The 27038-nt window shown below is 38.9% G+C and overlaps 1 protein-coding gene across 1 annotated transcript in view; it reads right to left on the reverse strand.

Moving 5' to 3' along the window:
• The window catches only part of PYGL (glycogen phosphorylase L), a 51127-nt gene that overhangs the window by 18333 nt on the left and 5756 nt on the right, over positions 1-27038 (reverse strand). Inside the window, exons 2-6 of the mRNA XM_007943700.2 lie at positions 24972-25050; positions 18613-18716; positions 9295-9426; positions 5525-5636; positions 4380-4462 (exon numbers count right to left, since the gene is read on the reverse strand). Of these exons, the coding sequence (XP_007941891.1) occupies positions 4380-4462; positions 5525-5636; positions 9295-9426; positions 18613-18716; positions 24972-25050 (510 nt within the window). The remainder of the gene's footprint in view (positions 1-4379; positions 4463-5524; positions 5637-9294; positions 9427-18612; positions 18717-24971; positions 25051-27038) is intronic.

Genomic DNA, 27038 nt, shown 5'->3' on the forward strand with positions numbered 1-27038 from the left:
GATACTGCATGGTTTAAAATCAGGAAGGGAATGCATCAGGGTTGTATCCTTTCACCATACTTATTCAATCTGTATGCTGACCTAATAATATGGGAAGCTGGACATTATGAAGAAGAACATGACATCACGATTGAAGGAAGACTCATTAACAACCAGTGATATGGAGATGACACACTTTGCTTGCTGAAAGTGAAGATGACTTGAAGCACTTATTGATGAAGATTAGACTACAGTCTGCAATATAGATTATACTTCAACATAAAGAAAATGAAAATCTTCATAACTGGGCCAATAAGCAGCTTCACAATAAACAGTGAAAAGATTGAAGTTGTCAAACATTTCATACTACTTGGTTCCACAATCAACACCCATGCAAGCAGCAGTCAAGAAATCAGATGATGTATTGCACTGGGCCAATCTGCTGCAAAAGACCTCCTTAAAGTGCTGAAGAGCAAAGGCGTCTCTTTGAAGACTAAGGTGGGCCTGACCCAAGCCATGGTATTTTCAATCTCCTTACATGCATGTGAAAGCTGAACGATGAGTAAGGATGATCAAAGAAAAGTTGATGCTTTTGAGTAGTGGTGTTGGCAAAGAATGCTGAAAGTACCATGGACGGCCAGAATGAACAAATCTGTCCAGAAGAAGTGCAGCTGGAATGCTCCTTGGAAGTGAGAATGGTCAGACTTTGTCTTACCTACTTTGGTCATGCTGTTAGAAGGGATCATTCCCTGGAAAAGGATGTCATACTTGGTAAAGTGGAGGGTCAATGAAAAAGGCAAAGGCCCTCAACAAGATGGACTGACACAGTGGCTGCAACGATGGGCTCAGGTATAGCCAAGTACTGTGAGGCTGTGCAGGACCAGGCGGTGTTTCATTCTTTCATACACAGGGTCACTGTGACAGTCAGAGCCGATTCATAGCACCTAACAACAACAACTCAGAAAACCAAGCAGATAAGCACAGTAAACAATTATCAGCTCCAGGAAAAACAACAACTTCTTAAAGGAGGGAAAGTAATCATTACATGATATACATATGTATGGTTCAGCTGTCAGTGGTATTTACATAGTCACAATAATGTAAATACTGTTTAAGGAGCTACTTGAAATTACAATGCAATTATGTTGAAAGAATGGGGCAGGACATGTTTTTAGGTGCTGGTGGGAGTGTATGTGAGAAAGTGAGGTACATGATCATCTTTAATAGCAGGGAAGCAATAAACAATTGTAAAAAATGGAAAAATCAAGAAGTAGCAATAACAGCATACTATTTAGAAATATGGACTTATTTACCAGAAAGTCAAAGAATTGGAGTGTAGTTATTTCTGAGAAGATGGAAATGGGAGACTATTTTTATAATCTTCATGTTTTTCTTTAAATTCTCTGTGTGTGTGGAGAGAGGTGGAGAGAGGTGGAGAGAAGTGGAGAGAGAGGAAGAGAGAGGGAGAGAGGGAGAGAGGGAGAGAGGGGGTGAGCGAGCGCTCTAGTAGCATAGTGCCTAAGGCACTTGACTGCTAACCAGAAGGCTGGCGGTTCAAACCCATCAGCCACTCCTTGGAAGGAAGGTTTAGCAATCTACTTCTGTAGTGATACTGCCTCACTATGAGTTGGGGTTGACTCGAAGGCACATAACAACAACAACATATATAACTTTGATAAAAATAAAAAACTGATAAAAAAGTGTTGTTGTTGTTAGGTGCCATTGAGTTGTCTCTGACTTACAGTGACATTACGTACAACAGAACGAAACACTGCCTGGTCCTAAATAAAAAAAATAATTGTCATTAATGGAAAGATGTCTGGATTGATATTAGCAATGATAATTTATATGGGGTAAGTTTTGGAATGGGTTTTTTTTTACTTTCTTCCTGGTCATTTTTTAAATTGCTTGCATTTTTTTTTCTAATGACACATTTCACTATAATAATGAAGTCACTGTTCTAAAAAGAAATAAAGAACATTATGGGTCCATCCATAATGAATTTAAACATTTAGTGAGCCAGGGAATTTTTAAGGTCCTAGACATAAAAGGAATAATTAAACACAATTGTTGACTTCAAGAATCTATCGGAGAAAGAGAGACATTGTAAATAAGTTTTAAATATAATGTGATAATTAAAAAAGTAATAATAAAGTATGTACCCAGTACTTTGGGAAACTGGATAATCAGGAAAGATTCTTTTTTCTGAGCTGTGAAAGATGTGTAGGAGTTTTTTAGATGGACACACAGAGGGCCACAGTGTTCCGTGAATCCAGAGGAAGCCTGTGAGAGGTCTGTAGGTGAGAAAGAACAGGGCAAATATTTCAGCTGGGGTCTTGTTGCTTGCGCAAGATCATGTTAGGTGAGTCCTCTGACTCAACCATGTCCCTGAAGAACTTAGGTAACCTGCCTAAGATTCTGCACTTCTCACACAGGTGATCAGATGCCTTTACAGCAGAGAACAAATATCTTACTAGTTGTAGAATGAGTACAGGTGCAAGATTCTTGGAAGGGAGACTAATGCCCAGCCTAACACCACAGCAAGGCTGGGACGAGGGAATCAATTTGTTCTTGTAATTATAGTATAAAATTGATTTTTGTACTCACACTACAAAAACATGATCCTGAGAGCTACCATTTTGCCTCATGCTAACTTAATAGATACTATCAATTGCTGTAAGTAAAGGTAGATTTGGTCCTCACTGAAATAGGATGACGTGAGGCATTTTTAATACACGATATTTAAAACTCATTGTGGAGTGGGAAAATTAGGAGTGGGAAAATTTTAATATTACAAAATTTTTAACAGGACTCAAGTGGTATCAGTGATGACGTCTTCATTTTGTTCAAGGCCAAATGGTAAGCTACTGGTAGATACATGATATTATGCATTTGCATTAACTCATAGAACTATACAACACAAACAGTGAACCCCAATATCAACTAAGGAGTTTAGTTAATAATAATGTACAGTCATGGGCTACATAATGTCTGTTTGGGCAACATCTGACCCTATATGTATCTGTGGTCCCAACCCTCATAAAGCCTTTTATATTAAAAATGCGAGGGACATACAATGGTTCATAAAAACAAATGGATGTTACTTTGCGACATGCATCAAACATATTATTATTACTGTATTATTATGTCAAAGATGTTTTAATGTATCTAAAAGTGTTTCTTTAATGTTTCTTATACATAGAAAGGTTCACTATATACTAAGACAAACATTTGCCTGACTGATGTTCGACATGAACTGTCCCTAACTGTTATGACTTACATACAAATTAAAAACAGACTTAGGAACAAACCTCATTTGTAAGCCAGGGACAACCTGTATGTAATATGATAATCACATAACATCCAAGTCATGTAACTTCCTATTTCACAGAACGTATCATGGACATTAAGCAACACATGACTGTATTAATATTGGTTAACCAATTGTAACAAATGTACCCCACTAATATGTTTAGTAACATGGGAAACTGTGCTAGGGGGAAGAAGAATGTATAGGAACTCTGTACTTTCTGTTTTTCCCTAAACCTAAAACTGCTCTGAAAAAATAAAATGTATTCATACACACACACACACACACACATATATATACATACACACATATACATGTATATATACATACATATATTTATGTAGCACTCTGGTGGTATAGCACTTAAGGCATTTGACTACTAATCAGAAGGTTGGTGGTTCAAACCCACCAGCAACTCTGCAGAAGGAAGACTGGGCCATCTATTTCCATAAAGATTTTACTGCCTTGGAAACCCAAAGGGGGTTGCTATGAGTTGGAATTGACTCGACAGCAGTGAGTTTGGTTTTGTTGGTTTTCTGCCTTTATAGATGAAATTTATGTTTAGAAAGGGAGAAGTGCTCTACGTCATCTTTTACATCCAGTTTTGTTCTGTAATACATCTATAGAGCCTCTCTAGTTAGTGATGAGCCTCTGTAGTTAGTGATGAGGAGCTCTGGTAGCCCAGTGCCTAAGACACCTGACTGCTAACCAGAAGGCTGGCGGTTCAAACCCATCAGCCACTCCTCGGAAGGAAGGTTGGGCAATCTACTTCTGTAGTGATACTGCCTCAGAAACCCAGGGAGGGGTCACTATGAGTCGGGTCCGACTCTACAGCACATAACAATAACAGTTAGTGATGGGGTCATTCATCAAGGGCAAAATAGCCAATTTGATTTGGTGAATTATGCAAATTTGCTTTCCTTACTTGAGTGGGAAGAGAAATCTACACAATTTAGCAAGAGATATAGAGCTTCTTCTGCATGTGAAGAGAGAAAGCAATATGGAATACGTGCTTTAGAGGGCTACTGAATATGCTGTTGTGAAATACGCTGCTTCTGTTTCCACTGAAAGACTGTGCTTGATCACTCACATTATCATTGGGATAGAGGACCCGGGAGATGTTCTCAGCCAGGTTTCGGTCCAGCACAGCCTGGATGTAGTCTCCAACGTTGACTGAGGAGAATGTTAGAAAAACAAAGAAACAGAGAAGCCAGCCGTTACCACTGTCAGCCTGCAGATCCAGTGGTGTCAGGAAGGAGTATTGGGGGGAGGGTGTGCAAACCACACTGGTGACACTGTCAGAAGGGGTGACACCACAAAGACTGTTTAATACAATTTTTGTACAGTGTTTCAGCAGAAATGTACTTTGTATGAAAATATCCCTGTAGTTATAATAACAAAAAGATTTTTCATTAAGCCCAGCTTACATGTACCTACAAGACTACAACTCTATGCTAAATTACCTTTTGAACCTTCTAATGCAGGCTGGTAGAGCTGTCATTATTATCCAATTACAATAATGCTTTGAATTACATGGTTTCATCTGCACACCCTACAAACATGCACTGTTGTTTTTGTTCCTGCCATTTATGGTCACTGATTTTGACAAAATTTCTTGTGTTTTAGTTACAATATTGTGGTATTTAGTATTTGTGAACCTCTATCAATAACTTTTTTTTGAGAATGTAGTAGTAATTAAAGGAAATGAATGAGAAAAATCATAAAAGGCCTCCACTCAGTTACTAATAATGTTGTAATTCAATATAGAAAGGTTTTACAAACCAATTTTATTGTCAGTATTCATATAATCTAAGAAATATTACATTTAAGAAACATACAACTACATTTATTACATATTATTCTGTGATTAAAATTGAGAATAAACATTAACTAAGGTTCTGTCTGGCCTGGTACAGGAGGAGGTCCATGGAGTGATGACTTCTTGAGTTACCACACTAGGTGACACCAACCCTATGACGTCACTGTAGAGACCTCACTTGATTCTTGCTGCATGCCATGTGGGATTCCTAAAGCTTCTAAGAATCCAGAAGCATTTCAACAAACCTTTATGATAAGCTTTACATAAGAATCTAAGAAGGTCATACTGAAGAACTGCTTTAAAATGGCCACTATACCTGCTTAGTCACTGAAGACTACAGAAACTTCAATGTGGTTCTAATGAGCAATCAAAACAACTAAATACACACAAACAAACCAAAGCCCAGCTGTACTCACAGTCTCTGAGGTTAAAATCATTTGGTGCCCGTGCAGACCAGAGGCGCATGGTGTTGACAGTATTATTCATATATCCAGGCACTGGGGTGTCATATGGCAAAGCCAGGACCACCTGTGGGATTAAACCAAAGCAGTTGCTCACTGTTTCCAAGATATGATAATGCAGATTAAACAATGAGTTGGGGATAGCCAGTTCGAATTCTGTTGCTGACTTCATACCCAATCAAGTTGTGTGAGGCCTAGCCCTGGAAGAGGGTCGCAGGGCTGGGAAAAGTATTAGAGGGCACCTGATTTCCTCCCCTTTCACACTGGGACAACCACATCCAAACTGTTCAGACTGATGGTCTTCTTTCCACACAGACTTCCCTCATGCCCTTTGTCTTGAAACAGGTACAATGAAATGTTGTTGTGTCCAGCTAGTCAGTTCTGACTCAGTCTCCACACAGGTCAGAGTAAAACTGCCCCATAGGTTTCCTAGGCTATAATTTTTATGGAAGAAGATCACCAGGTGTTTTCTCCAGCTGCACAACCAGGTGGTGGTGACCCTCCAGTTTGTAGCAGAGCACTTAACCATTGTGCCACTAGAGCTTCTTCCAATGAAACACAATGCTGTGGTATTAGCCTTAGAAGAATTTTGACTTATACCATAGAGCATGTTTGAGATGAAACATTTGCCCTTCCAAGTTTAAGTACAAAGAGTTTGTACCCATTTAAAAAACAGCAATCAGGATAAGTTTTTATGTAGGTTATTCAATGATCTGATTTTAAATACGGTGATAATGAGTGGAACAGGGAATTTATAAAGATGTTTAAAATGCTATGCAGGATTTTAGGAAGTTGCATAAAGGGTTATTTCAGTGAATCCTACAGTGATCTGACAATTCACTTGATAATTAGCTGAGATGGGTCTAAAAGCTGAGGTTTGAAAAATCCAGCTCAGTATTTCTGACAGTGAAACAGAGAACAGGAAGATGAACTATGTTTCACAGTGAATTTAAAATTTATGTGATAAATGAGTCATTCCTATTACCTGCCTCATCAGGGTCAGGCTCTAAGGAAGGAGAGTGACAAAACAATTGAATTGGAGGAATGCTAGAGATCATTTAATGAAACCCACTCATTTGGGAGTCAAGGGGGCTGAGGCTCAGAGAAGTGACTTGCCCAAGGTCACAGTCAGTGGCAGGGCTGAAACCCAGACATAAATCTCTTTAATGTCATCTACTGAATTATGAATGAATGAAGCATTATAACTCGTATCAATCATATGTATTCAGGCATGCTTTCATGACTGCAATGACCTGGAAGTAATAAATCACCTTTATTTGACTATCTTTAACTAGGAAATAAAGGTCTCTGGAGATTTTTAAAACAAGTTGTAATCAATCAGGGAAAGTGATTTAATAAGTGAGATCGAGTCTGCGTTCAGTGGGGTAGCCCAGGAAGTGCCCTGCTCAGATCTCCCTGTTGTTGTTGTTATGTGCCGTTGAGTCGGCCCCAACTCACAGCGACCCTTCCTTGGGTTTCCGAGGCAGTATCACTACGGAAGTAGATTGCTCCATCTTCCTTCCAAGGAGTGGCTGGTGGGTTTGAACCGCCAGCCTTCTGGTTAGCAGTCAAGTGCCTTAGGCACTATGCCACCAGATCTCCCTGTAGAGAACTTCAAAGAGAACATACTGTGAGGAGTGTGTAGTTAGCTGACTGCCTCTAGAGGCCACCTCAGAGCCCATGCCAATGCCATGTTCTCATCAGGACACTTCCAGCCGCTGAGGAAGCATGGAGGGAGCTCTAGAACTGGACTCCATCAGCCTGGCTGAGACTTGCTCAGAGCTGCAGCTTAAGTCTCTTTCTACCCAGTTGCCCTTCCCCCATCTCCTTTCACAGGTGTAACATCTGAACAGTGGTCTGAAGGATTGCTACCTCCTCCTGCTTCCTCTCCCTTGATCTTTCATAGGCAATATGTCACTTGCACTTTAAATTCTCTCTTGGTGCCTGCTTCTCAGAGGACCTAACTTGACACAAGAATATAATGAATGGCTCAGTTTACTGGAAGTTGCCCACTGCATGCACAGGGTGTCTGAGCTCAGCCTTCTGACCTCACTAGTTACAAATCTTGGGGGTCATTCAGGTGATGGCTTCAATTCATAATGTCCTGCATGGCCTGGGTCAGCTTACCCTATGTCACCTCTGTGCTATAACCTTGCTTTGTGAGCACAGAAAAGCACATACTCTCTAATTGGATTTCTGGGTGCATTATGAAAATGTCTAGAGGTGCTTTGCAGATACAAGTTAGCTCCACAGTGGGTGTCAAAATCGATACCAACTACTTGCTAGTTTAATACCAAATACATGTGTGAATTCTTTAGACATTAATGACTGATTTATTCACAGCTCTCCTGATAACATCTGTAACCAAGTGCAATTTAAATTATGGTTTATTGTTCAGCCACATGAAACAAAGAACTTACCTTGAAGTCGCTATTTGTTTATTACTTACTATTATAAGATAAATTACCTATTTCAGTTTCCAGTCCATTATCTCATATGTTGAATAAATTCATATTGAGATGTTGTTGCTGTTATGTGCCGTCAAGTCAGACCCGACTCATAGCAGCCCCACCTTGGGTTTCCGAGGCAATATCACTACGGAAGTAGATTGCCCCATCTTCCTTCCGAGGAGTGGCTGGTGGGTTTGAACTGCCAGCCTTCTGGTTAGCAGTCAAGTGCCTTAGGCACTACGCTACCAGAGCTCCCTCAAATTGAGATAGTGAACAGTTTTTTAAAACGTCTTATTTTTTGAAACTTAAATTGCTCTATACAGATTAGCAGAACCAATCATTAGTTTTTATTTTAATTAGCTATAACATGTATCATGGTTCTTTTAAGGTAAAATGAAGCATTTATTCATGGAGAATAATCTACAAACCAACTGACTTTAGGATTACAACACTGAATTCCACTCCTAATTTTGATATATAAGAACATTATTTACTTGGCCTTTACCATTTCCTTTAAATTTCTAAAGAATGACTATTAATAGATCTTTTCCAGCTTGAGGACATTTATTAAACAGATACCTCAAGTGGAACCGCCAGTGAGTGTACAGCACAGCCTGGTAGTTAAAAGGGGTCATTTACCAGGAAATACGAAGCAAATCACACTCTGAAGCATCAGAGGTGCTTAAAAGTGAATTATTCAGTGAGAGGGTAACACGCAAATCCAGTGCAGGATACATGCATGTCAGAGAAGTAAGTACAACTACTATGGCTGACATGGACATTATTTCTCTGGAAATTATTTGGCATAAAAGAAAAGAATATGTTTTGCATTTTTTTCTTGACTTTACAATGAATAAGAACTTTGGTGATTTCTTGAGTTAATACCTCAGTATTAAAATAATTATCGCTAAGAAGTTGTAAATAAATGTATATATGGTGGTAGTGTGAGGTATCAAGTTTATATAAAACTAGAGAGCTAAGCATGCTGGGTATTAAAGAACGGATTAACCTCTAATGATGTTGGCCTGCAGAATGACCATGGTAAATCTCTTGACCTTGGGGAAGTAATTTCTTTCTTGGCTTCAACTTCCTTGTCTCCTAAATAAGTGAATTTCACTAAAAGGAATATTAGACTTGTTTTAAAATACACTCTAATACTCAATCTACAACCTATTATACTCAATAACATACATACATTATATTCTATACTATATGTTTTGTGTACTACCCACTGCTATACTATCAAAATGTTCATTGTGAGGACACTCTGAATACCTGGGTATCAATCCACTTGGTCCCAGTCTTGGTGTTCTCCACTCTTCCATAGAAGTGAACAGGCAACATGAACTCAGGGCGGGCCTTCTCCCAGGGGTTTCCATGCCTCAGCCAATCATCTGCCTCTTCTACCTGTAAAAAGAACATAGAACTAGTTTTCAGGAGGAGGCGTGGACCTAAACTTTAATTATAGCAAAACAAAAATAAACTGAATCAACTCAATAATACTGATTTTGTCAAGAAAGATTGGTTCAGTCCATCTCAATTCATTTTTGTTATTATCATAGAGTCTAAATCAACGCCAAATAGTTGTTGGTGTCACTCTAAATGTTTCACATGTATTATTGCATTATCATTTTCATAGCAACAATGAAAACATTTTGGTGGGGTTTATTTTTTTAAAACCTGTTTTATTTTATTGTAATTTTGGTGAAAAGTTTACATAGCAAATTAGGGTCCCATTTAACAATTTCTATACATACTGTTCAGTGACACTGGTTACATTTTTCAAAATGTATCAGCATCCTCATTATTTCCATTTTGGTTATTCTGTTTTTATTAATCTAGCTTCCCTGTCCCCCTTATCTTCTCATCTTTGCTTTAGGGTAAGTATTTGACCATTTGGTCTCATACAGATGATTATTTAAAGAAGCAAAGTACACACGGGTAATATTTATGAGTCAATCTATTATTTGGCTAAGTGGTGACATCTGGGAGTGGCTTCAGTTCTAAGTTTACAGGGTATCTCAGGGCAATAGTCTTGGGGAGGGGGGGTTGCAGATTCTCTAGTCTCTACCAATCCAGTAAGTCAGGATTTTTTTAGTAAGTTGAGCTTCTATATTTTTCTCCCATTCTATCCAGGACTATCTATTGTGTCCCTGGTTGTTAGTGGTAGCTGGGCATCATCTAGTTTTTCTGGTCTTAGGATAGATGAGGTTGTGATTCATCTGGGCTAACAGTCCTATAAACTCATTTATTCTTTAAGTCTTTGTTCCTTTCTTTATCTTTTGCTCCAAACAAATAAACACCAATAGTTATATCTTAGATGGGATGGCCGCTCACACGCTTTTAAGACCCGAGATACTGCTCACAAAACTAGGATGCAAAACAGTATCTTTATGAACTATGTTATGCCAACTGACTGAGTTGTCCTTGAGACTATGGTTCTATGCCTTTAAACTCAGTAAACCAATCCCGAGAGGTGTTTGGTTATGCCTAGGAAGTACCCACAACTGTGTCCTCTATGTGCTTTATTATATATATGACTATGTATGCAGAATGCACACAAACATGTATAAACATGTGCCTACAGATATACCTATACATGCACACCCATATACATGCTCATGTGCCTTTCTATACATATATATATATATATATATATATATACCTACCCATGTAACCACACACATCATTTCTGGATGTTATTACTATTGTTGAAAAATTATGTCATAGCATTTACCAAAATTATTTCTTATTCTTGTGTACTACTTAGTGTTATCATTTGCCTTGATTAAGTTGTGCAGACATCACCCATATTGGGTACTGACTTTCCTGTCACCAAAAATGACAAGTGTCTACTATCTAGGTGATTCTAACTCCCCTTCTCATCCCTGGTAATCACAGAATGTTGCTTTCTCTGTGTGTATAGCTATTCTGGTCTTTTTAAAAAAGTGAGAACATGCTGTATTTGTCGTTTTGTAATTGACTGACTTCACTCAGAATAATGTTCTCCAGAATCAGCATGTTATAAGATGTTTTGAGGATTCATATTATTCTTTATAGTTGCAACATATTCCATTGTATGTGTGTACCACAGTTTGCTTATCCATTTGTCCACTGCTGGGCACTTGTTTCCATCTTTTTGCTATTGTGAATAATGCTGCAATGAACATAGGTCTAAATGTCTATTCATGTCAATGCTATTAGATCTCTAGGGTATGTACCTAGGAGTAGGATTGCTGGATCATAAGGTATTTCTATTTCTACCTTCTTGAATGAGTGCCATAACATTTTCCATAGTGCTTGTTCTAAGCAATGTCATTATAAACAGAGAAATTACTGAAGTTGTCAAGGATTTCATTTTACTCTGATCCACAATCAACGCCCATGGAAGCAGCAGTCAAGAAATCAAACGACATGCTACATTCGGCAAATCTGCTGCAAAAGACCTTTTTAAAGTGTTAAAAAGCAAAGATGTCACTTTGAGACTAAGGTGTGACTGACTCAAACTATAGTATTTTCAGCTGCCTCACTGCAAGCAAATATGGACAATGAATAAGGAAGACTGAATTGAATTATGGGGGTGGTTAAGTTTATTGAATCTACAATTTAAGGAAGACTGAATTGAATTATGGTGTTGGTGAAGCATATTGAATATACCATGTGCTAAGAATGAACAAATGCCTGGAAGAAGTATAGCCAGAGTGCTTCTTAGAACAGAGTATGGTGAGACTTGGTCTCAAGAACTTTGGATATGTTTTTAGGAGAGTCTAGTCCCTGGAAAAAAGACATTATAGTTAGTAAAGTGGAATCAGTGAAAAAGAGGAAGACCTTCAGCAAGAGGGACTAACACAGTAGATGCAACAATAGGGCTCAAACACAGCAATGATCAATTGTGTGGATGGAGCAGTACCAGGCAGTGTTTTGTTCTTCTGTACAGAGGAACTCTATGAATCAGAACCAACTCAGTAACACCTGACCACCAGCAACCAGCAGTGTATTAAAAGTTCCAATCTACCCAGAACCTTGCCAACATTTCTTGTTTTCTGGTTTTTTTTTTTGATCATTGCCATTTGTGCAGGGGTGAGATGACATCTCATTATAGTTTTGATTTGTGTAATTGGTGGGGCATATTTTTAAAGTAAATGTATTATCAATGAAATATTTAAAATATTATATATATATTAAAAAAAATGGAATTGTTCTCTGAGAAAAGTGAAAGGAGTTTTTCAGTACAAAGTACCATTGTCAACAAGATTATTCCAAATACAGTTATTTTATCTACTTGATTCCCCATCCTTACCCCTTAGAAATTCTGCTTTAATTTTAGAAGACACTGCTTATAAATTATGACACAATACTAGCTGCCTTATTATTACATAAACATGAGTTCAATGTCTGTCCAAGGTACAGTGCGGCACAGCGTAGAAAGAAAGAAACAAACACAGCTATCTTTAGAGACATTAGACAAAACATTAATGTCAACAGGCAGGCAAGTAAGTATACATGTATTTATTCAAACACTGACCATGACTTTATATCAAAAAACCAGGAAGCTTCCCAGTAATATTAACTACCAGCATAATGATGAATGAAAAAGGAACTCATAGAAACTACAACTTTACGCATGCACCTCAAGTACTGCCGTCGAGTCGATCCAACTCATAGCGACCCCTCCTTGTGTTTCCAAGGCGGTATCACTATAGAAGTGGATTGCCCAACCTCCCTTCTGAGGAGTGGCTGCTGAGTTTGAACTGTCAGCCTTCTGGTTAGCAGTCAAGTGCGTTAGCCACTATGCCACCAGAGGTAGGGAAAAATAGGTCATTTCCTAAATCTTCTACTTTGTTAACAAGGCTTAATGGAAGAGATGGGTGGTAGCTGCTAGAGGAAGGAGGTGCAGAATGAAGTCTAGGAAAGGCTGGCAGAAAAACTGAGCTAACCAGCACTTCTCAAACTTAAATGTGTGTATGCACCATATCTTGTTAAATGCAGATTCTCGATTGGTCTGGAGAGAGATAGGAAATTCTACATTTCTAACTGCTGATGCTGCTTGTCCCTTAATTACACAAAGAGCAACAAGGGGCTACATGGTGATACAAAATCAGTAACTAATTCTACCATTCAGAATTTAAACCAGACTTCTTCTATCCCCAGTCATAAAGAGAACAAAATAAGTAAATAAATAAATAAAATTTTAACATGGAACCTGCTGATGTTCACCAACTGATAAAGGTTAGAGTCTACTAGCAGGTATTGATAACTAGAAACTCCATGGCAAATAAATGAAGATATCAACAAAGGATCAAAACATCCTGAATTGCAATATGCTATATTAAGTGAGGCAAGGGCAGCTTTTGGGTTTTAAAATACTGGTCAGTGTGAACACTACTTCCTCTAACAAGAAGGAACTGTAGGCCTGTTGCCTCACTGCAGTACTCAGGGCTGTTGTAAGGCACATTTGAAAGTGCTGCATGAAACAAGACAGTGGTGAGGTAGTAACTGTCTTCCTCTGCGTGGGAGCGCATGGGTGCACAGATGAGAGAGATTTTCCGCTGAGAAATGCGTAAAATCATATAAGGTTCTACCCCCAAGAAGCTCAAAATGCTCATGGAACACAGAGTAAGGGGCTCTGAACTTCCCACCACCACTCCCTTCGCTGGTGATACACTATGCAAGTCAGAGGCTATGTTTCCTCTTTTGGGGGTTCATGCTTAAGAGAGAAAGGTGTAGTCTAGCTGATTGCTCTCAATGCCATCACACGTTGGCCTAATTTTTGCTTAGCAGATAATGGCTGGTTTTAATTTTACTGATTAACAAGTTCTGTAGAAGACCTTGTTATTCTGAATCTCTTGCTGTAGGTAAAGCGTCAGTTAACAATTTTCTCAATTTTAGCAAGGCCTAGTTTTAATGTAACTTGAAAAACATGTTTTCTATAAACACAAGCTGGTCCTAGCAAATCTGAGGAGAAAGATAGAATTGCCTCCTGTCACTTCTGCCTCCTACCTTTCTTTGTTCCAATGAATTAACAAATTGGCCTGCAAGTGCAGATTACCATGTAACCAGCTACCCCTGAATGCACTAATGTGTAGAGGCTTGTGGAGAATGGGGGCAAGACAGGAGAAGAGCTTTTATGTACATCCAAGTGTGATACTGGCTCTGTTTCCTCTCAGATGCTACACAGGGCTGGGACAAAGCCAGTGTGGCTCTGTGGGGTAAAGGAGCAATGTGCCAACCTGGTGGGAGAAGGGCAGCTGGAGTTGGCTCTGCCTGGAGGAATTACTCAATGTACTCAATGGAATCTGTATCTCAGCCAGCATGGACACAGAGGTCAGCTCAGGGGGCTCTGTCAGTGATAGAATTCTAAGAAATGCTTTTCCCCTCAACTGTGGGACACACAGAACATGAAGAACCAGTGAACACAAGAGGAAAGGTCAACATGTCACTAGTTTTGTGTATTTCACTGTACATAAATTATATTTCAATAAAATGTATTTAAAAAAAAAGAGGAAAGGTCAATAAATTTTACTTTCTGAAGATACAAATAATTGAAGAATGTTTCTGCACAGCACCAAGAATTCAAAAATGGAGTCCCTGGGTGGTGTGAATGGTTAATGTACTTGGCTGCTAACCAAGAGGAGGTTGGCGTCTACCCAGAGCTACTTCAGAAGAAAGGCCTGGTGTTCTGGTCACTTAGTGCTGCTCTGACAGGAAATATACCACAAATGGGATGGCTTAAACAAACAGGAGTTTATTCTCTTACAATCTGAAGGCTAGAAGTCTGAGTTCAAAGTGCCAGGTTCTAGGGGCTGGGTGAAAGCTCCTTGACCTTGGAGTCCAGCTCTGCCTCCTGCTTCCAACTAGAGGCATCTCTTCACTCAGATAGCTGCTGGCTGCTGAGGCTGACAAGCCCAAGGTTGACAAGTAAAAAGGCACAATACACACGGCAGGCCATTCATTCAAGTCCATCATAAGTCCCGAGGTTGGCAGAGCATGGCAGGCTGCTGAACAACAGTAGGACTACACACAAGGTCCAAGTGTGCCATAAGCTAGAGACTATCCCCAAGGCTTCTCTTTATATACAGGAACCAGATCACATCCCAAAGGCAGCTACTCAGCTGCTCACAGTAGATTCCACCATGTAGTTGATTACCAGTCTCATCACGGGGAATGCTATATCCCACTGCCCAGCCACTCAACCAGGACTAGCCAACTTGACACACAAACTTAACTACACCTGGTGATCTACTTTTAAAACATCAGCCAATGAAAACCTCGTGTGGCACAGTTCTACTCTGACACACATGAGATTACCATGAGTCAGACTCAACTCCACAACAACTGGTTTGTTTTAAACTAGATGTTTGTTGGGTAATGTGAACTGTGCATGACTGGCTGTAGCAAACTTGGCATGGGTTCTAAGAAGAAAGAGAAGAGTTCAAGCAGACACAGTCCGATTCAGCTCTGAGATACCTACTTCAAATGCTTTTCTACCCAGAATTTTGGTGTAACTATTAAACTTTTCTGTGAGGTTGCTGCAATTGCCTTTCTACCTCTTTTCCCCAGTGGAGAGTTCTTTTCATAGAAAACTATTATTGTTAAGGTTTCAATGACTCCACCAGAGTTCATGTTAAGTCAAGAATTTTAGTGACAAAATTATTTCCCCCATTAGATTTCACTGTGAACATTTTATTAATGAAAATCTTCCCTGAAGAGAGGCTCAAAAATTCAGAGTCCATCAACCTTTAAAGATCTTCCTGGTTTGCAAAACTGATGTCAGCCTTCTCTATATCTGCACTTGTTAAAGTAGTGAACAGGGATAGGAGTTATATCCAGAAGAAGCATGCTGCTTTCCAGGCAGATGGGTTTTATTATTTATGAAAACAGATCTTTTTCATTATATGATAAATTTTATGTTTGCCCTCTAAAACCCATTCCAGTAAACAATGGCTGTTGTAGATAAAATTATGATGTGTCTCTTGATTTAAGTCACAGTGAAACACCAAGAAGTGACGATGGTTAGTAAGGCTAGCTTTACAAAACTTTGGTTTAACAAAAGACATTGGTGTCTCCTTTTCTTTAAGAACACTGGAAATATATATCTTCTTGGTCTGATCAAAAGGAGCTCTGGTGGCATAGTGGGTAAGGCATTTGCTGCTAATGAGAAGGTTAAGGTTCAAACCCATTGCTGCTCCGTAAAGATTTACAACCTTGGAAACCCAGTGGAGATCCCTATGAGTCTGAATGGACTTGATGGTAATGGGTTTGGTTTTTGGCTTTGGTCTGACCAAACAGAAAAGAACAGCTTCATGGAACAAAGACCATTCAAAAGTAGTAGCAAGAGTAAATGAAATTAATCAAAAGTGACCTTTTATAAAATATTTTGAGAAAATGCACTTGAGGAAGAAGAATGATTTTTCTGAGTTTCTCTCAAAATTTTCACACAAAAATAGTTAAAAGATAAAAGACAAAATTCTCAGGCATTCTGAGGCATAATTAGTATCACACAATAATACTTTCAAAGACTGAAAATGGATACCATGTGCGGTTTGGTCAGGCTGTGCCAGAATGTTGCTAGGGTAGGCTTCTCATCATATAATTCTAGAGAAGGGAACCAATTCTTTTGTTTTCATAACTTTCTATGATTATGAAACACACATTTCTTATGAAATATGAGAAACGTAGAAAAGCAAATAGAAGATGGTAAAAGTCGCCTGTGATCTCAATCCTCAGAGACTGTGGAAGTTCTGATATATTTTTTCCTAGCACTTTATCTTTGTCTCTCCAGCTCTGTCTTAATTAGTTGGAAGTAATATCTCCATATCATTGTATATCCCTCTTTTCTCAACTAATATATATTATGAACAATTTCCCATCTCATTAAAATTAATAAAAATATTAATGGCTATATTAATATTTTATAATATCATAATTTATTAAATTATTGTTCCTTAAGTAAAATGATAATCTTATGGAGTGCCTATTTGTATGCTAGATGTTTTACGTATCTCCATAATAATTCTATGAAGTTTGGCACAGCTCCATTTTGCAGATGAGAAAACTTAGGCTCAGAGAAGTCAGGTAACCTATGTGAGGCAACACACCTTATAAGGGTCATGAGTGGACATTAGGCCTTTGATTCCAAGGTTCAAGCTTTTCTTGTACAGCATGCTGAGTCCCAGCTTTTATTTATTTAGACAAAGCTGAAGATACACGGTAACAGTCCTTAGCCAATTGGAAATATGTCTTGCAATATGTTCCCAATAGTCTCGTTAGCCCCTCTGCTTGGCACATTCTTGCATCATCCCACATCTTCTATTGCCTTCCTTCTATGAACCAGAAAGTGTCCAAACACTGGAGGTGTGTGTGGTGGCAACACTAAGCTTATTCTCATCAAGTCATCTTTCCTCTTCCTGGCATGAGTCCCAGCCTAGGTCTCAATCCCTGAGCACTGAGTCCCTGTGTGCAGGATGGCCTCAGAGAGCTCAGGCCTTCTGGAAATCAATCCCAGTTATCTCTTTGTCAGTGAAGTGTGTGTATGATACAGAGGTAGAGAGAGAGAAAGCCTAGATTGCACTTAGCATCAGGGAACACTGTCCGCACCTGGGCTGACTACAGAATCAAAGAGTTACCAAAAATAAAAGCAGCAAATACCTAGGAATATAATTTGGTTACAGAGTCATTTGTATGAATTGATTACTATGATATGAATTTATAAAAGACACAACATTTATCATTAAAATATGTGGCAGATTTATTTGATGTAAGAGTTAATGTTTGTTGTTGTTGTTATGTGCTGTCAAGTCGGACCCGATTCATAGCAACCCCTCCTTGGGTTTCCGAGGCAGTATCACTGCAGAAGTAGATTGCCCAACCTTCCTTCCAAAGAGTGGCTGGTGGGTTTGAACCGCCAGCCTTCTGGTTAGCAGTCAAGTGCCTTAGCCACTATGCTACCAGAGCTCCTGTAAGAGTTAATAATACTATCTTATTAAAAAAAATATAATTAAATAGCTCATCTATCTTGTAAGACAGGCGTGTTATGGAGGGGAAGACTCTTAAGTGCAGTAGTAGTAAACGCAGACCCAAAAATCTAGGGATACTGTCATGCATTTTTCCGGAGTGTGATGAGAAATAAGACTTCTTAAGAGCCTCTTACTTCACTTCTTCACTTACTCTTACTTCTACTTCACTTCTTAAGACCTCAGTTTCCTCACTTACAAAACAGCAACATCCTTCCTACTGTGAAGAGTTATGCGTCAAAAGGTGTGTTCCTCCATTTTGCACAGTGCAGAGCAGGGCACATTGCACACTGTCAGTGGTCCACGCTCAGGCAGGCAGAGATAAATGTTCCCCAAGCACTCTCGTGAGCCAGGCACTGTGCTAGGTGCTCTCAGTCTGTAGCGAATGACAGTGGCAGGCTCTGTGCTCTCAGGGAACTTCTATCCCAAGGGGGGATGACTGATAATATTCACTGATGTCAACCAAATGCCAGAGAATTTGGTAAAGCTCAATTTCAAACGTCCACAAAGCATAGAAACATTCACAGCACCATGAAGAGATGTATTTTAATGACGAGATTTAAAAAGATGGCTCACATACCTGCCATCCATCTCGGATTTTCTGATTGAAGATTCCATACTCATATCGGATTCCATATCCATAGGCTGCAAGTCCCAGGGTTGCCATGGAATCCAAGAAGCATGCTATACAGAAGACATACTTAATAAGCTTAGTCTACATTTCAAGTCTTTTTGTATAAAACAGGGAGACTACAGGATATTTTTCTATGAGAAATCATATTTGTGTTTTTAAGCACAGACACTACTGCACAGTAGATTTTGATTATAATTATAAAAAATACTATCTTGTGAATATACTAAATACTACTGAATTGTACATTTTAGAAAAGCAAATTTTATCCAATTTAAGGTGCATCTCAATAAAAATATTAATACTATAAAAAATCTAGAAAATGAAAAAATGTTTAAAAACATGTATCTCATCATCTAGAAATAACCTTTATGAACACACTGGCACATATTCAATCTGTTTTAATACAGACACACATTGAGATATTCATACACACACAGATACACACACATTATACATACATCAATATGTATATATATATATAATAGATATATGTATTTTACTTAATTAGTATTATACTATATATACTGTTACAAAACCTGAATTTACTCATATTCCTATATTTTCATCAAGATTATCACTTTTAATGGCTGTATAAGCATATCATTAAATTACTTAATCCTCTATGTTTGGAAATTGAGTTGTTTCTACTTTTCTAATATTATAAAAACCATGTTTCAATAAATATTATGATGCAATAATCCCTGATTATTGTGATAAACTCCTGAAAGCAGAATTACTGGACTAAATTATATGAAGAATTTGACTCTTTATACACTACCAATAAATGGCTCTCCAGGGACTTTGCTCTGGTTTACATGATCATCACTAACAATGAAGGAGAATGACCGATTAGGTCACTCATAAACATAACTGGATAGTTAACATCTCTCTGGTTGTACTTCTGTAGAAGAAAAAGCAGTGTAGTGAAAGGACAGCAACACCCAGGGGACGACTGTCAATGTGTGGCTGAAACCCTGGATGAGGAGAGAGGTCAGGGACTGAAAACCTGAGACACTCTCCACGCAGGTAAGACAGAGAAGATAGAATATCTTCTGGAATATTCCTATTCTAGGAGGAGGACAAAGGAAAACTGGTGGAAACAGAGAAGAAGCCATGAAAGACTTTACTTAGAGAAAAACCAAGGGAGTGTGAGGAGCCTATAAGAAGGTCAACTGTTATAAAAATTTCATATTAAGGAAGATGTGGAGTGAGAAAATGATGTAAAGATTAAAACATCACTAGGGATCTTCAGGGAGCTCTCGTGGCATAGTGCCTAAGGCACATGACTGCTAACCAGAAGGCTGGCAGTTCAAACCCACCAGCCACTCCTCAGAAGGAAGATTGGGCAATCTACTTCTGCAGTGATACTGCCTCGGAAACCCAAGGAGAGGTTGCTATGAGTCAGATCCAACTCAATGGCAGTGAGTTTGGTTTCTTGGTATTTTTTAAGGGATCTTCAAGAAAGTAAGTCAGGAAGATGAGGTGAAAAAACGAATTTTACAATGTTTAAAATGTGAGCCCTGTCCCAGCTCCTTCAAAATCTCTTGGGTTGCTTGTAGAAATTTAGATTCCTAGACCCCATTGCATCTTTAATGAATCAGAAGCTCTGCTTGTGGGACCAGGAAATCTATACTTCATGTGACAACAGATAAGGGAGCTGACCTGCATTAGACACGGTGATTACGGAGCCTGTCATCCAGACTGCCCTTTCTAAGAGGAGCTACCTCCATGGCCCCTGCTTGAACACGATCATGTACATGTGACTCATCCTCTAATAGCATCTGACTAGTTGGACATCTGTGGCAGATCACTTTTCACCTGGCTAATGGAATTCCAATGTGGTTTAGATATTAGGTAGCCATATGCTTTAGGGAGGTAGGGCCTCATCCACACTCAAAGAATTGAATCTTACTTTATTAGTTTAAACCCTTTGCCAGTGATTAGGTTTGCCATGGACATGCCATGCCATTCAACCCAGTGAGAGGTGCTGGGAAGTCTGCTGGGAGCAGGAGATTTCTGGGAAAGATTTTCTCTGCTACTGCCATCTTTTTTCCATGAGGGTAAAGTCAAAACAACTAAGAGATCCAGAGTCCTGACACTGTTGTGCTGCTGAATAAACTAATCTTAGAATGGCTCAACCATTCTGGGGCCAATGTTCTGTGACAGCACATGGCTTTGTTGACATATTTTTTTGATAGGGTTTCTGTTATTATAGCCAAAAGCACTATTGACAGAGCACCCCAATTCTGCATATATATACTTCCATAGAAAATAACTTAACTTTTTAAAAAACATAAATGTTATCACATTGGTAGGGATCTCTCCTGTGGCCAGGCACAAACTGAGGAGTTATTTATATTAATTAGAGTCATCCTCTCAGAAATTTGAACTAAGGAATAATATCTGGAGAATAAAAAATTTATAGTGGAATCTGAGACTGAAAGGAACACTGGGAGTTATGGATCAAACAGAGAGGGACTGAGTTAGGTTCATGGTGAAGCCCTAAAACAGAGATCCACAAACTCACGTTAAGTGCCCAAAGCCTTCATGTTATTTTAACATCCTAAGGGTCATCATGTCCCAGTGCTCATGAGCTGTGGCTGTTTGGCTTTTCCTTGATCCTGTTCATAATATCCGTAGAGCCTGACCAGTTGTTGTTGTTGTTGTTGTTGTTGTTATGTGCCGTCGACTCATAGCGACCCCTCCTTGGGTTTCCGAGGCAGTATCACTACGGAAGTAGATTGTCCCATTTTCCTTCTGAGGAGTGGCTGGTGGGTTTGAACCACCAGCCTTCTAGTTAGCAATCAAGTGCCTTAGCCACTATGTTACCAGAGCTCCTAGAGCCTGACCAGAAGGGGTCTCAATCCCAGATAGGTAAGAGATGAGGTCAGTAATGAGAGTGAGTGGAGGTCATGTAGATTTTCCTGTGCACCAGGAACTTTGCTTTCTTAACTATTATTTTAAGAAGGTTACCATTTTTCAAAGTGTGTCAGAGCTCAGGCACTTTAAGGAAGTGGTCATGATACCAAATCAAGCTGAGAGATCTTCCTTAGTTTCTTTCTTCTGGTACAGAATTATTCAGCTTCACTCACCACTTCACTTTTTGACCTTATCAGTCAACTGAAGGAGCAAGGTCACTGATGCCAAGCACAGAGTGGGGCTTAACCCAGCCAACAAATGTTGAAGGTTTTGCATAAAAAGGAAGGCAGGCTGTTCTCTTATCTTAGATGTGCATTCTATTGGCTCTGCTGATCTTAAAACCCCACAGAAAACGTACTGAATTGCTTAGCGAGTGGGTTCCTAGGAAGGTGCCAAGTATTACAACCGTAGTGTTTTCTATGACTAATGCCATGTTAAAGCATGGTGTGATTAATTTAGTGAGGATTAAATAATATGAAATAGGTGCAAATGGATTTCTAATAACATGGAAGTATGTGTAAAATTAGGAAAATTTTATATTTACTTTTTATAAAGTAGAGTTTGATACATTCATTTGTGGTAATATATTTTTATTATTAAATTTAAATCTCACAAGTAACACATTAACACTTTCTCCTTGTAAAAAATTATGTATTACAGATGGGCTAACATACCCTTTGGTCATCACTCCAATCCTGCACTCCTCCCTAGGACAGTTTGGTATTTAGAGGTCTAGATGGTTCCTATGGATTGACATATATATCTACCCAGAGAAAATAATTTAGTTTTTCAAAAACATAAATGGTATCACATTGTGTAACTCTTTTTTTAGCTTGGGCATTAGTTTCTACTATCTTGTCCTGTTTTTTTGTTGTTGTTGTTTCAAGGTTGTCTGTTGTTTCCTAGACATTTTGAAGTTGTTGTCTTTATCTGTTAGTTATGTACTGATTTGTTTCGCTCTGATTTTATGTTTTAGTATATCTGGAGGTATGGAACAGGTGTACTTCTTTGGTTACTAACTCCACTGTATCGGGTCCCTCTCCAGCTTTCTCTGTGTTTGTGGAATCACCTGTGGGGATGTGCGTATAGGTCTCTGTTCGTGAAGAGGATTTGGAGTTGGGATGAGTAGGTGTTGTCTACCATCTATCATTGATCTTGTGATCCAGGAGCTATGGGTGTTACGTGTCTGGTGAGGTGTTCAATGTAGTAGCTACAACCGACTAATGGAGGGTTAACATTTCCTCCTATTGCACAAGGTTGGGTAGAAAAGGAAAAAAAAAAAAAGTACCAGAAGTGAACCCCAGCATAGAAAGGCAGAGGCTGTTTTCTGTCCCTAGCATGAGGTAATTCAGTCAGTGATGGAGGTATGGGAAGAACAGCCTTCTCAGTCCCTGGCTCCATCCAGGGCCTACTGCTGCTGAGGGCGTCCAGCCGTCAATCAAAGCCCGACAGTAACCCTCAAGGACAAAGGCCGCCCTCTTCCATGTGGATCTACAAGTCATGAAATCCCAGATTCCAGATCCACTTTGTGCTAAGAATGGTTGCTAAGAGCTGGACTCAAGCCCACTGCCATGTACCTGCTTTAGGGTTCTGTTTATTTGGAGAGAGTTTCTCATCCTTTTCCTCTACTCCCTTCCAGACTCTATAACAGTTTAAGGTAAAGGAGTCCTGTTCCGTCTCCCAATGTGATCTTCGCCCCCACTCGAAGTCCCAGCTCACCTTAAAAAACTCTCAGTGTGGCAATTCTGAGTCTTTAACACCTGTGGGTTCCGTGATATGTTTTTCTTTTTCTTTCCCTCCTTCTTGACCTCCTTTGCATTTGTAATGACTCCTCTTCAGCTCTGCTGGCCGGATGGGTTTCTTTATTTTCCCCAGTCACTTAACCTGCTTCCTTTTGCCCCCTTCACTGGACCTAATACTCCATCTTCTCATAACTCCAGGATCATTATTTGCATCTACTTTACCTAGTTTCTCAATGTCTCTGGTCATAGAGGAACTAAGCTTGCAGACTGTCAGTAATGATGCCATCTTCCTGCAAGTCCTCTTATACTGTGTGACTTTTTTTTTTTTTAAAGAATTAATGTGGAATTTTATTGATGTTAAAGCTTAACTCTCAAGACAACATCTACATTATTCTCTCTGTCTATAGCCCTAGAAAAGAAAAAAAAAAAACTCATCTTGATAAAAAAAAAAAATCACATGATTAATGGCAGAATCTTTGCTGAATTATTCTGACTAGAAAAATTTAGTTTAATACTATCAGCTTATTAAAAATTGATCTGAAAATTATGGTAAATTGATAGGAATTGTTATTTTGTTGTTCATATTTGAAATCCACCCTCTTCCAAAACTCATCTCTTCTCCAGTAGTACGTATGAAACCCATTATCATTTCACAGAAAAAGAAATGGATTTCATCCAATAGTCCTAACAGAGGAGCTGAGATTCAAATTTAGGAAGGCTTGACTCCACAGTCCAAGCTCCATCCACCACTCCACGTTTGACACAAGCACGGCACATGTGTCCAGGCACAGATCATCCTTCACGTTGCACTTTTAACGCAACTTTTTCTCACTTTGAGAGCTAGCCAGGGAAGTACAAATAGATTAACTGTATTCTTTTAGACTACTACTTATCAATCTGTAACATGGATGTTCCACTGCTAATGTAGCCATTTCTCCTATTGATGGGCATTTAGGTTATTTCTAATATTTTACTTTTATAAACAATACTATAATAGTTTTTTTTTTCCCCCCCACATGCCTCCTTATTCACATGTCTGAGTGTTTCCCTAGGGTAGATATGAAGATCTAGAATTGCTTGGTCATAGGAATACATATTTTTAATTTAATGGAGCTGGTATTGTATTTTCAATGTTTTCCATAATCTTCTGAAAATCATTATCTGGATAAATCAAAGAACTAAAATTGCACACACACACACACACACACGTATTAATTATATCACACCAATAAAGTAGTAAGTGTATCATTACCCACTAGTCAATCAAAAAGCAAATAGTCAAGTACATAAAACAATAAGACAATGGTTAAACAACTTGAGTCATACCATACAAGTATGTGAATTGAGCAGCTGTGAACAGACAACAGTGAAGTAAAGGAGCTACTCTGGAAACCTTTAAGTACACATGAAGCATCAACTCTGGGGTTTTAAGCCCAAGGGTTTTAAGTAATGTCTCGTTTATTCAAGTTCCCTTCTCTACAGTTTGTCTGGAATTGATCCCACCATGGTAAGAAAGGAAGAACATACATGTTTATAATTAGGTCACACCTCCTGCCCCTCCTCAGAAGCTTGTCTAGTTCTTTCAAGAATGGTAATGTAAGAAGGCACCAATTGGTCAATTACTAAACTAACAATGCCACTTACCAGCAAGCCTCCCAAGGCCACCATTGCCAAGCCCAGCATCTTCTTCCATTTCTTCTAACTCTTCCATGTCCAATCCAAGCTGGTGATGAAAGGAAAACCACACTGAATGCTGCTTCAATTGGAGCCCATTTCACAGAAAACGGTCATTTCCTAAAGCCCTGGGTCAGGCATCCAGGTTTATCTGTACACTCTCAATCTAGGTCCCTCACAGTTTGTTCTGGTATGAGGTACCCACTGGAGATCCTGGTTGCTGCAAATATAAGCTGTATGAGATGACACCCAGTTGCATGGCAAAGACTATGGGTGCCAAGTGTTCACCACTGACTGTTACCTTCTAGCTCTCTGACCCTGGTGAAGCTATGACATCTTGCTTTGCATCACTTGTTATTAAAAAACAAAGAAGATAACAATTCCTCCTTCACTTAGGATTGTTGTGAATTAAATAAGATTGTACAAACAACACATTTAGAACTATTCCTGGGCAAACAGTCCTCAATATATGTGGGTTTTTTTTTTTTTTTTTTCCATACTCTTGGGTTAAAACCTCAGAAATAGTCTAATGCCAAGCTGAGACTAACTGGATTTAAGGATTATGAAAATTAACAAAAGGTATGAGATCAGAATTTTCTGGTTGGATTAAAGTTCATCTTATTGCCACAACTTATTTACTTGGTAGAGTTAACAGTTGTTAACCCAAAACCAGTTAATGGGTCACTGCCATGAGAGCTCAGGGCTGATAGCAGTCAGGGAAATTTCAGTCATGCAAGTCTGTCTTGACAGGGATAAATGTCTCTACTTCTCTCTTGGGGAGGCCACGGAGTGTCAGCAATCTAAAAGTGGATGGGATTGGCTCGTAGAGATAGCTTCCTGCCCTAAAGCATTTGGGAACTACATGGCCAGAGTCCATTAGGACCACTGAGAACTCATGTCAGAGTTCTGCAGGCTTGGAGATCACTTTGTTTAGTTTCTCATCTTACAATGAGGAAATTGATGGCTAGATAAATGACCTGCCTTATGTTGACCAGATGATAATCTAGCCCATGCTTGGCTAGAGGACAGTCTGTTGTGAAACAGATGTGTTCTTATCTGAAAGGCATGCAAACCGTGAAATTAAATATTACTTAAAATGTAAAAATAATTAATGGATTTTCAAACATATGCATAAGATACAACTATGCTTGAGGTTGATGTTCTGGTTTCCTGGGAGCCACCTATTTGGATTCATATCCTTACACCAAAAGTTGCATTCTCAAACAAGTCTGATAACTAAATTTTATGACCTCAAAAATGGTTTTGTTTCTATTTACTATTGAAGAGGCTTTCCAATTTGTTACCTGGTGACTAGAGTTTACTGGAGTCTTTGTGCAAGTCAACTATTAACTCTAACCCTCAAGATGTTTTAAATTCTAAAAATGTAAGTCTAAAGTAGAACATAAACCTTGAGAAGGAGACATGGATCACCACATTCCACCTGGTTATGTTATGCTATTCCAAGGCAGGTATGTGATTTTCAGTTGATGTCAAGAGAAGCGAAGAAAAGGAAAGTTGAGGGGAGCTGCAGTAGCTCTTTCACAGGCAACACTCCACCCTTACCCACATGAAGGAAACCAGCCCTTACTGTCAAAGAGCTGGCCACATGAGAGGACAATGCTATGCCATGGAAAAGGAGCAGCCTGGACATTCTCTCATTTAGAATTTGTCTTTGCAAACACAATACACATTCTTCTTTTCAACCACATCAAAAAGGTTAAGGAGTATTTGTTTTGGCATGAAGATATCAAACTCAGGAAAGAAATAGTTGAAGATGTTAATAAAACAAAAGCAAAACAAAGCATAACAAAAACCCCAAGTATATTCATTTTAAGACTTCAGGTTCCTCCTATAAAGAGGAAGTGTACTTTATATCTCATGAACAACAGTTACAGAAAGTATGATAACAGAATTTTAAAAGTTTATCATTTTCACATACCACCTTGATATATGATTAACAATGAAACTTTAATTATTTCTTAAAAAGCAGATGTTGTTGTTGTTGTTATGTGCCTTCGAGTCAAACCCGACTCATAG

Source organism: Orycteropus afer, unplaced genomic scaffold (genome assembly GCF_000298275.1).
Source record: "Orycteropus afer afer isolate SDZICR_OR568_19922 unplaced genomic scaffold, OryAfe1.0 scaffold00111, whole genome shotgun sequence".
NCBI lineage: Eukaryota > Metazoa > Chordata > Mammalia > Tubulidentata > Orycteropodidae > Orycteropus > Orycteropus afer.